General features: G+C 42.9%; 1 protein-coding gene across 7 annotated transcripts in view; it reads left to right on the forward strand.

The window, feature by feature from the left end:
• APP (amyloid beta precursor protein) overlaps window positions 1–12,498 on the forward strand; it is a 223,047-nt gene that overhangs the window by 191,260 nt on the left and 19,289 nt on the right. For 4 of the 7 annotated variants that reach the window (XM_081086575.1, XM_081086570.1, XM_081086572.1 and 1 more), the window contains 2 exons: window positions 3,180–3,401; window positions 11,286–11,339. In XM_081086575.1, coding sequence (XP_080942701.1) covers window positions 3,180–3,401; window positions 11,286–11,339 — 276 coding nt within the window. The remainder of the gene's footprint in view (window positions 1–3,179; window positions 3,402–11,285; window positions 11,340–12,498) is intronic. The other 3 variants (XM_081086576.1, XM_081086571.1, XM_081086573.1) reach the window with 1 other exon arrangement.

The following is a 12,498-nucleotide window of genomic DNA, read 5'->3' on the forward strand; positions in this document are numbered from 1 at the left end:
AGCAGGAACAGAGAACAGAGGTGTCATGATGGGAATGCATGGTCCAGTTGGAGAATAATCCAAGACTTCTAAGATGCTGAGTCTGAGACAGGTGTGATGGTACGATTCTGACACCAGTTCCATGTACAGGATTTCCCCTCAAAACACCAAGTAATTCTCCAACATCAGCTGAGTGTCCTACGCTTCAACCCAATTCTGACACTGTCTGTCTGGAGATAGGATTAGATCCCACAGGTTAAGGACTCAGGCCCACAAGACTGCTCCCCCACCCCACCCCACCCCCATTCTCCCCACCATAGTCAATGGCAAGTCCTGATTGTCCCCTGGGCTTCTGATGATCAGCTATAAACTGGAGGTTCCACTCACCTCCTCGGGTTCTATTCCTCTAGAATGGCTCACAACACACAGAGCAACATTTTACTTACTAGATCACCAGTTTATTATAAAAAGATATAACTCAGGGACAGCCAGATGGAAGAGATGCATAGGGTACGTTGTGGAGAAAGGGCACTGAGCTTCCATGCCCCCTCCAGGGCATCACTCTCCCTGCATCTCTGTGTTTGTTCGCCACCTAGAATCTCTCCCAACCCTGCCTTTGGGGACTGTATGGAGGTTTCAATACTTGGGCATAATCGATTAAATCATTGGCCGTTGGTCATTGAACTCAATCTCCAGTCCCTCCCCTCTCCCTGGAGGTCTGGAAGATGGGACTGAAAATTACAACCTTCTAATCACATGGTTCTTCTGGTGACCAGCCTCACTCACACCTTAAGTGACTCAGGGACCTAGCCGCCCCCCACCCCCCCCCACCCCTCCAATCATCTCATTAACATAACAAAAGACACCTTTACAGCTCTCACCACTTAAATTCCAAGGGTTTTAGGAACTCCACTAAGGAAGACCAAATATACATTACCACTGAAATGGGAGGAGCCATTTCTCAGTATCAGAGACAGGTCTGGGGAACCAGGAAGGATACAACTTAGAGTAGGGACAGCAATGGGAAGAACATCACAATTATCCAGACAAACAGTAGTGATGGTCCACAGTGGCCATTGGAGAAGGGGAGTGGGAGATGATTAAGAGAATCCAGAAATGGAGTTAAAAGGAGTTGTGCTTGATATAAATAGAGTCACAGATGGTTCTGAAGGTTCCACACATGTGGCTGGCAGAATGGTTCTGCCACAGTTAGGCATGGGGCCTTGAACACAGTTTTGTACATCCTTTCATGGACGATGTAAGTTAACAGATCTAGCAAACTGTTAGAAATATAAAAACTAGAGAGGGAGGGAGAGGTCAGAGCTGGGGACATACCTTTCAGAATCATCCAAAGGGAGGATCCTTAGCATTTCAGAGTAAATGAGATTTCTAAAGAAGAATTGCAGAAAGAGGTACAAGAAAAATATTATAGAGATAAAGACAGTAGAAAAAAAGTAGCCAGAAGAGTTATTCAGAGAAGTCACACACACAAAAAAAAAACAAGCTTAGTACTGTGTAGGCAAGACAAAGAGAAGGAGGGGAGTTATAATGCCGCAAAGGCTCCAAGAACAACATGGTGCCGGATGGAGCCAAAAGCAGACCCTGGTGAAGGTTATTCCCTCTCAGGATGAACGTGGAAGCACCAGTAATCATTCCAGAAGGTCCTTCTTTAGTATTTTACATGTTTAACAGTCACAAGCATAAGATTTATATAAAAGAAATGCCCATTTAATTTATTAAAGCCGACGCTGGCTAACTTATTGGCCATTACCTGTGACTCTGCGAGACATGAAAAAGTTGGAAGAAATCTAATGGAGCCTTTTATCTGGGTGGGAAAGAGCACTGCAAGCGTCAAATACTGAATTTTAGAATGGCCCACCGTGAACAGATACCTATTATAACTCAAATCAGACTTCAAAGGAACGGATTTGCTTGGGGTTTTACCATTTAAAATAATATCTTGCAATAAAACCAGCTCCATAGAAGGATATTAATCTCATGCTTTAATTCTATTCTGTGAAATTCTTTTAATAGATATATTTGAACAGAATTTTAATTTTTCAGATAATTATTTGTCGATGTAAAGGAGAAGGTGGAGGGTGACAGTAAAATATTACAAACCAAATTTAAATCCTGAATTTATTTTCTACAACCAAAATAGTAACCATTGACTGATTTGAAATATATAATACAGTAAACTCTTGATGGAGGGATGATTGGGAAATGAGATTCTGATTAATATTGACAGCACACGTGCTATTTATGAGTGTCTAATTTTTTTAAATATGTCACACAGGAAATCCTGGTGAATCTTTGGCAATATAATAGCAGATTCACACATCTTGCAATGCCCTGTTTTAAAAGCTCTAGTTATACTTGATACGAGGTTATATTCCAAGCTCTTTTTTCTATAGAAATGCATTTCAATACTGAATAATTGGGGAGTTTTCACTAGTCTACAAGAACTTCAGCTAAGTCGATTATGTTCCGTAAAGTAGAATGTGTTTAGTCCCTTCGATAAAGGGGTACCTGGTAGCATTTTTTGAAAAGAGAAGCAGCCGAGGATGAAGGCAGAATGTTTGCTTCGAGATCACAGGAGACCCATTGGGAGGGTGGGATGTTTAGCTCTGGGAAGAGGAGGATGGAGCAGACCTTCATGGGTCCAAGGCCACGACCAGAGGGCAAGGGGACTGTTTCTCTGTCGCAGTAGAACATCATGCAGCAGCAGGGGAGCCTTTGGGGAAGACAGACTTGTTCAAGGCAAAACTATGAGAACTGTTCGAGAACGGAGCAGGCTGCCCAGCTGTTCAGCTACTCTGGTCATTACACGTGTTCAGGGAAAGGGTAGGGATTCACCAGCTGTGTATGTCCTTTGGCTTGCCTGGCATATTACCACAGCCCCACGGCTAGCACATCACCAAAGCACACTGTTGGAGTCCGGTGATGATAGTTTGCTGGGAGAATCTCTCAGAGGAGGAAATGGCAGGTTAGCTCTGGAGTTCTTTCGCCACTGGAAGGAGCATCAGCCCGGGTCTAAGCCGTTCCCCCTGGGCTCACAGCACGCCTCGGGCACTTGCTAGCTAAGACTTTGCACAAGCGGCTTAACTACCATGTGCCTCCGTTCTCGCATCTGTAACAAGGAGGTGATGATGGTACCGACCCCCAGCTCTCAATGAGATCGTGACTTTGTCCCGTTTCAGATGAGCTGCTGCAGAAAGAGCAAAACTACTCGGATGACGTCTTGGCCAACATGATCAGTGAGCCGAGAATCAGTTATGGCAATGATGCGCTCATGCCGTCTTTGACCGAAACCAAAACCACCGTGGAGCTTCTTCCCGTGAATGGCGATTTCAGCCTGGACGAACTCCAGCCCTGGCATCCTTTTGGGGTTGACTCCGTGCCAGCCAATACAGAAAACGAAGGTAAGAGGCCCAGTTGGAACAAGAGCGTTCTGATGTGTATATACAGCTCTCTCATGTTCTGAAGGGGGGTATGAACTTTTAAAAATACTTCCTTATTGAGAGGCATTTTGTTGCTTCTGGAATGAAAGCACCAGATTCAAGTTGTGTTTAGGAGAGAGTGGCCTAGCATGTCCACTAAGAAAACGGACAGGCGATGAAGAGAGAACTTCCCATGGGCCTGCATAAATGGAGGTTTGAAAGGAACCACCGTAGTTTTCATTTCAGATGTTTATTCTCATTCATTAAGTTTCAGGTTGCATTAAATGTTAAAGGCAAAGATAGAGAACCACTTAGGACATGTACTGTTGCTTAAGATGTCCACAGTTTTATATTTAGAAAGTGAACTATAAGGCAGCTGTCAAAATGCAGATGCACATTGGCCTAAGTGTTTGTTCCTCTGATAGTGCAGAGAAGTAAGATTTTCTCTGTCTAAAAATTTGCACATTAGCTAATGAGCTTTCTTTCAGATTTCTTAGTAGAAACTTTCAATTAATATCTATTTAGGTGAGAGCATATTAGGTGTGGTTTTTTTATTCCACAGCAGTTTTACATGTTCAGATGTTGAAGGTTTTGAACACAGGAACACCTTGATTTTGAGATACTAATAGCATGTTTTTCAAGAACACACAGGATTTTACCTGTGATTTTCTTTGTTAAAGGAGCAACTTTTGATGGTGGTAATATTTGTAATACGGATGTTTGTAGTATGCGTTAACTCAAAATGCAGTCTTGTTACTTACTGTTCAGACTAATTCTAAAACCAATATTAGCCCTTTAGGGTACTGGAGAGCCTTTTTTTTTTTAAGAACCATTGCAGGAAAATCTTCATATAAACTGTTTTCATAATGTGAGTAACCACCCCAAATTGTTCTATTAGCTTGAAAAAAGGTACCTTATAGTAATAATACAAGATATGAACAGCAATGTTATTCATGACATAAAAATAATTAAGACTTTACCATTTGTAAAAAAAAAAATTCTTACTCACATAGAGGTAAAAATTTTAAGGACTTTCAGTTATCAAAGACTTTCTTATTAAATTGTAAAAGAGTGCTGTTCTGTCATTTTTTATAGGCAGATACATTTTGGCCATTTAAAATTCTTGTCATGCATTCTCTGATGATAATTGCATGTGGAAAATGTCCGGTCTCCTTTGTAAATTGAATGTCCTTGAGATTTCCTCTTTTCCTTTAGAACATCGGGTTGTTTGAGGGAGAAATGGGGAACATGTCTGAAGTGTAACAAACTTCTCTGGTAGACAATTACTGTCTTTAATGCCCTTTATACCAAATAATGTTAAATGTTTGGTGTGTTGTTTATGTCCCAGAGTTAGCTTTTTATGAAAAAAAAATTAATATATAGGTTATGCTCTTATTTTTATAAAGAATTTCTTATCAATTTCTTAAAATTTAAGACCTTTCATTTTTTCCAAAGCTATAGCTTTAATAAATGAAATGTTTCCATTTAATATTTTCCATTATTTATTGAACTTGGACAATAGGATAAAATATCATTCAGCACCTACCTAAATCATTTTTATGAACACACACACACACACAAATAATAGATACTAAAATGTATCATTTATTTATGGTAAAGTTTGTGGAAAGAGATTTAGAAAGCCAAAGTAGGCTAAATTGGCAGCAGAATAAAATGAGTTTACAGAGATGATGGTGCATGCTTGTTACAATACATGGTGTCTCTTAAGTGCTGTTAATTCTTAGACATGTGGACTGTGCCTGTACAGAGTTTAACAAAAATAAAAGACACTCCAGTCCTGTTCCTGTTACTAGTAACTTTTGAGATTCAGTGGCTACAGTGAAATACAGTGAGCCGAGTGCCACATCACACGCTGTAGAACAGCAAGTGTGCCAGCCTAGAATAAGCTGCGTTTCCTGAATTCCAAATTTTCCCGTTACTTTCCCACTCTGTCAGATACTGAGAGTGTAACTGCTTCCTATATGAATAGCAGCCTGCACATTTCCTTGGTGTCTTTAATGAGGTCAATTGAACTTGGCATTTATCATATTAGTACTATGAATAATATCAACAGTTAAATAAATCTGCCTTTATATGCCCTAAATATTTTATCTTGACTTATATGTATTCATATGCATATATGAGATCTCCATTAAAATGATAAGCACTCTATTAAGCATGATGCTTATATGAAAATTTTGAAATAGTAACTAAATTGATCCATTCTATTTTTCGGGGGAGGGCGGAAAGGATTGTTCCTTTTAAGTGGAAATGATAGGAAGGAACTATGTCACCAAAGCACCTTCCTAAATAAATCCTAACACCATCATGACCTCCCTCCCACCTTCCCCTTCCTCTTGCTAAATAATCTAAAGAAAGAAGATTGGATTAACTATACTGGATGTCCCCAAAATGAGCACTTTTTGGAAGGCCCAGAACAGTACAATTTGGAGATACCCAGAGCAGTAATGGACTATACACTTCTGCTCAGATGTGGACTCACTCCAGGAGAGGTCTGTGGCCATTGGGCTCAGATTCCCAATAGCACACACACACACACACACACACACACACACACCAGGCCCTTGGGTATCACCAAGTGCTTCTGGATGCTTGAGCCAGATAGAGTTTTTGAATTACCTAGGCCTGTGATTGGCAAACTGCGGTTTGCGAGCCACATGCAGCTCTTTGACCCCTTGAGTGTGGCTCTTCCTAAGCCTTAGGAGTACCCTAATTAAGTTAATAACAATGTACCTACCTATATAGTTTAAGTTTAAAAAATTTTGCTCTCAAAAGAAATTTCAACCGTCGTACTGTTGATATTTGGCTCAGTTGACTAATGAGTTTGCCGACCACTGGCCTAGGCTACATCCAAGGAGCTGATATTGTTGTTAAATAAAGATCTGTTGTTGATAAACAAGAAAAGCTCAGATAAAAGTATTGGAGACAATAATATTTAAGATCTCAGAGCTTGAGTTCTGGTTCTCACTGTTTTCAGATACAACACCCTTTTTTAAAACATTTCGAAAAGCCTTCTTAATGATGAATCTTAAAATAAAATGGACTAACAACATTTAGGAGGAGAATCCCTCTGAGGGATCTAATTTATAATAAGTGTTTCCACATGTAAGTGTTCAGCCTGGACGCTAGATGAAAATGGCACGGGCAGGTGTCTGGCCTCCATGCAGACTGCTTCCGGGCTGATTGCATGACTCCGGTTCAGCGAGCAGCAATGATGTGATTTTTCTCAAATAGTGAGTCACTCTGGGGAAAGCTCTAAATAAAACAGTCTCCCCTCATTTTACCCAGTGGTGAGCTCCTGGAATACCCAGGTTACAGTAAGAACTGTGCAAAAATGCTTTGTGCGTGTTTACAAAACGGAGTGAAGTCTGGACTCACAAAATCAGGAATATAAGAAATTGTACAGGGCGCAGGACAATTTATTTGTGGCATTGCCCTGTGCCCGGCACCTAGCATCCCCCGTCCCCATCTACTAAAAGCGAGCAGTGCCGACCCTCCGCCAGTCTAGTGACAACCAAAACCACCTCTGCATCCCCCACCATCCGCACCACAGGACGGTGCTCCCCGCCCCCACCCCCACTTCTGAATGAAGCGGGTCAGAGTTTAAATTCCAGCTCTGCTGTGTGTTGTGGGCAAGTTACAGAGCCTCTCCTGCTGTTTCCTAGTCTGTAAAAAAAAAAAGAAAGAAAGAAAGACGAAGTAGTAAAATCCTAACTAAAGTTAGGGTGTGAGCATTAAATGAGATGGCAGGTAAAGTTCTTAGCAAAGTGCCTGGGACATAGTACATGTTTTACGGTAGCTTTTTTTTTTTCTTTGTTTCTTTTCTTCAAATAGAACCAGGATCTTACTAGAGAGGTTTTACCAGCTTGTATCAAAGATAACCACTCTATGGCCCAAACAGTATATCCTTAAAATTTATTAATGTGATTCAGGCCTAAAATCTTACCCTTTCTGTCTCATCTCCCTGTCCTCCCTCTTTCCGGAGCCCTGTTTCCTGTTAATCTTACAGACATGTGCTCACACACGGAGCTATTGAAAATACCTAGAATTCTCAAAGGATTTCCTTCCATTGTTCATGCAATCCTTATCATCGTCACTTCAAACGCTTCCCAAAAATGTATTGTTTTTCCTAAGAACAATCAATGAAGTCCAGAGAAAGGGTCAGACACCCGGGCATTCTTTTAATTTATATTGAAGAAAAAAAAAATAAACAAGCACAGCTTTCCAATATCTCAGGCTCTTCGACCAGCTGCGATTTGCCTGAAGAGATTTTTAGTGTGTGTTTTTTCCAGTCCTCACAACGGAACTGGCTAACCTGAAGTGAAGCTGGTGTTTATACTACTATTTTCTCGTGGATCGTGAAGTCATCTGACTAAACGTGTTTGTGTTAATAGCACTTGAGTTTGTTCTTTCTCAAGATTGCCCGAGCTGGCCAGCCAGGAAGATCAGTGTGGATTGCAGTGGCCACCAGCAAGCCCCTGTGGCCAGCAGTCGGCTTCTTTGTCTGTAACACATCCATAAAAGACCCGAGTGGGCTCAAGGAGGCACAGCAGGTCTTGTAAGATTGCGTGTATATAATCGCAAAGTGACGTTCCCTCTGCTCTGCTTTTCCTCGGCCATAAAAAAAAGCAACGAGCACATCACCGTCAGCAGTGAAACCGAGATTTAATAAAGGCTTTCATTAAGCCTGAGAGCCGGTCCTCCTCAGGCCTCTCTTTGTGTAAAATGGCTTTCCTCCTGATTCCTGCATCACCTTGGGCCGAGTGGGGAGATGTGCGAGGCAGCATTTAGCTTAGAATTGGTCTATTACGAGCAACGCCAGAACTAACAAACTCAAAAGGCCCAGAATTTCAATCATTCTGTGTGTCTCCTCTTGGAGGGAAGGCTCTGATTCTAAGCGGCTGAAGGCAGAGAAATTCACATTTCTGCTCACATTTTAGTTTAACTCTTTAAGGTGATCTATTTCTTGTTTTGAATTGACTGGTCTGCCCATGTAAAATGTTTTGAACACTCACTCTATTGATATCACCTTCCGGCTTAACGAGCAATAGTCCATTTGAAAAACTAGAGAGTGTTTGTAGTAGATTGGAAAATAATGCAGTCCTCTGTCTTGTCTCTGTGCATTGTTTTTTCCCAATGATGCCATAATTGTCTTTTTAAAAATGTCTTGATGTCTGCTCACTGAACACAAGAGTTACTTATTTTTTCAATATTAATTCATACTGAATCAGTCTCAGACTGTGAAAGCAGGCTAGGGAATAAGTCACTAAAGCTATTATTGTTTTATCTTCCTAAAAAAAGGGAAAAGTTTTTATTACTGTTTTCAAATAATACCCTATACCGGTGATGGCAAACCTTTTGAGCTCGACGTGTCAGCATTTTGAAAAACCCTAACTTAACTCTGGTGCTGTGTCACATATAGACATTTTTTGATATTTTCAATCACAGTAAAACAAAGACTTATATTTTTGATATTTATTTTATATATTTAAATGCCATTTAACAAAGAAAAATCAACCAAAAAAATGAGTTCGCGTGTCACCTCTGACACGTGTGTCATAGGTCCGCCATCACTGCCCTATACATTAAAAACGGGGGGGGGGGGGGGCAGAAAAGTTTACAGGAACGGTCTCCTCACCCAGAAATAACTGATGAATGTTTTTTGTGGTTACACCTTTTGGACATTTCTCTATGCACACTTGATACTTGTCAGTATTCCCTTAAGTAATGGTGGAATGGTGCTTGGTCAAACAGAGAATCAGGGAGAATGTGGCTTGCCTAGGATCACAGCGAAAATAAGTGGTGGCATTCAAGGGGACCCTGAGCCTGGGCCAGCTGCTCGGGCTGCGTTTAAGCCCCAGACTCAGCTGCTTCCCCCTGAACCCCTGAGCCGTGTGCTCACCCCTCAGTTCCTTCTTGGCTCTGCAAGTGGGCTCTCGTACCTTCTTGCCTTCCCCTGAAGCACCACCTGGGGCCCTTGTGAGGACACTCAGGAAGTACAATAATCGTTCCCTTAACTCCATTTTACGAGGAGTAATAAAATCCCTGACGCTCCGCGCTTGCAGATGAGGGGAAAGATGAACTTACAGAGAAACTATATCGCTCAGGTGTATTGGTGAGTTGCAGCAGGAAGTACGTCTTCATCTGATACGTGAATGAAGCGCTAGAGAGGAGTCGGCCTCACCGCAATCCTGGTACAGGATAGTTCATAAAGCGGGTGTTGAATGAATGTGGTTTTATAGTATTTGCGAGTGTCCGAAGCAGGTTTTAACTTATTTTCTCGCTGCAGTTAGAAAGTGCAGATGTTATTGTTTATATTTTACATGTGAAGAAACAGCCACGGAAGTGGCCATTTGCCCCAAATCACACCCATTGTCCTCTCTCCTCTGCCACGCCACTGCTGGCAGGAGAAGCACCAAACCGCATTTCTCTTCGGATTCGTCCCAACGTCTTAGTATCCTCAGAAACACGATTTTCTGATATTTTGAAGACTTGGCATGCTGTCACTTTCTTTCCCCTCACTGTTCCTGACAACATGTGGCATTCAAAATCGATTTGCGTGTATAATCCCTCCTTGCATGCCTGGATGTGCCCATGAGTAAGCTGATGGTCTTATTTTTTTTTAATATATATTTTTATTTATTTCAAAAAGGAAGGGAGAGGGAGAGAGGCATAACAACATCAATGATGACAGAGAATCATTGATAGGCTGCCTCCTGCATGCCCCCTACTGGGGATCGAGCCTGCAACCTAGGCATGTGCCCTGACCGGGAATCAAACCTTGACCTCCTGGTTTATAGGTCGATGCTCAACCACTGAGCCACACAGCTGGGCGGCCGTATGATCTTCTTGAAACTGCTGATCCATGGAGCACACCTCGCCACCCCACCTTACCTTCCCACCCTTCTATTTCCCAGGACTCACTTCCCCTCTCTCGGCTTCATTTGCCCCTTCTCCATGTATTAATCCTGAAAGCTTTGTGTCTCTCCCTTGCCTGTTTTCTCTGAAGACCCGTGTTTAAGTTCAAGTTCACATTTCTGAGAATCAGAAGCACTTGGGAAACAGCAGGCAGCGGCAAACAATGGTGGGCACTCTTGTGCCGCCGGCACTGTTTCCTTTGGGCCGGACCCAGAGCTCTCGCACAGGAGGAATTGTGCAAGCCAGCAAACTCGAGAGGAAGTATCCGCATTTCACACATGTCAGCTGCACGTCATCTCTTCCGTGGAAACTGGCTTTTACAAAGAGAGGCATCGAGAGACGGGCTGGCTTACTTCCTGGTTTATCTCTCTTACCCTCACACCGGGAACAAGTTCGATTCACTCTGTGGCAGGTGATGTGGGGAAACCTTTCTCTCCCGATAAGTTCATATTTGCGTTTCCCCTGGAGATTGGACGGAGTCCTTTGTAGTTAATTAACTGTAAAATAAGATAAGATTGGGCGGTGGTAAAAGGAGATATCTTTAAGATTTTCCGCTGGGCTGGGTATAATATATTTTATTTCTCATAAACACACACACACACACACACACACACACACACACACACACACACAAGAAACTAGCTGTAAACTCTCTGAGAGGAAAACCTGCACCCCTCCTCCTCCAGCTTCTCTTTGATGTTCTGCGCGTCCTGGTGAGTGCTTTTGTGAGAAAACGAAGCCTTTGGAAGTGGTTCCCCTCCTGCTCCTGATGTTCAGGATTCACTCACTGTGGTTCTCTGCCAACTGCTCCTTTTTTTTATAACTTGTGTATTGCACATGCTTTTCCCTGCTCTGTGTTCAGGAGCCTCGACTTACCATCTTGATTTGTCTCGTTTGCTTTCCGTGTATCTTGCTTCCTGCGCCCAGTCGAGCCTGTTGACGCCCGCCCTGCTGCCGACCGAGGACTGACCACTCGACCAGGTACAGCCCGGGGCCCTCCTGCCCCTCAGCATCTCTCGCTTGAGCTTGAGCAGACGCCGTCCCCTTTCTTCGTTATTGGCCTCGAAAATGCTGGTGCTGAGAAGTCGGGTTTGAAACAACGTGGAAACCAAACTTTTTAAAATTCCCCTTTGCTTTTCCTTACGCTTCATTTCTTATGGGTTTTTTCTTTCTTTCTTTCTTTCTGAGCTTTCCTTTTCCAACAAGAAGAGAGGCCTTCCAACTTTTTCTAAAGCTTTTTTAAGGGGAGAGGATTCTGTAGGGCCCTGTCAGTCCTCAGGGATGGAAACCCACGCAGATGCAGGCCCTGTCTGGTGGCGGGGTTGATTGCTGCGATGAACATGTCAGGCTTTCCTATTGGGAATCGTGATGAGTCTTTGCCAACTGAACTGGGCTCAGGCTCCAACCAGTTCCTCAGGGAGACCTGACTTTCTAAAGAGATCAGAATTGGAGTTATCTCCATAACCCGGAAAGGTTTGCATTGCCTCTTTTGTGGGTTGTATTGAGTTATTCTCAGTGCGTGGCTAAATGGCACAAGGGCTATACGTGCAAAATTTTACAGACAAGCCCTTTATTTCTCATACGCCTTAACATTCCCATTCACACCGAAAATGGACACTTCTTTCTTACCGTTTCCCAAGCACTAAGCAGAAATGGTTTTTCACTCTTTGCTCTGTATTTAGTCTATGTCTGTGCCTCAAACTTCGTTTTAAGAATCATGTCACACCACAAGAGGAGCACGCATGCCTGATGGTCACGCCACCCTCAACCTCCCCCAACTGAGCACAGGCCGTGTTGTCAAAGCTCAGAAAGAGGAGAGAAGTGACTGAGCTGACAACCCTGTGTGTCCTGGGGAGAGTTGACTCCTAACAAGGCACACCTTTGCGTGTTTATTTTGTTCTTTAGCCTCAGAATGTCCCTGTGCATAATCATAGGACAAGAAATGAACCTCATTGAAGATGTGAACACACAGAGGACCCAGGTTCAGAGATAGTCAGCCACGGGGCCAGGAGCACGCTCTGCCCCTCTCGTAGGCTCGGGCCACTTCTGCCTCCACCACAATCATTGAGGGCTGCGAGTCTGACTTGTGGCGTCTTTCATGCCTCTGCACTGTGATGCACAGGGCAGCAGGGACAGTGGA

The sequence above is a fragment of the Myotis nattereri genome, assembly GCF_964212035.1.
Source record: "Myotis nattereri genome assembly, chromosome: 3".
NCBI classification, from domain to species: Eukaryota; Metazoa; Chordata; class Mammalia; order Chiroptera; family Vespertilionidae; genus Myotis; species Myotis nattereri.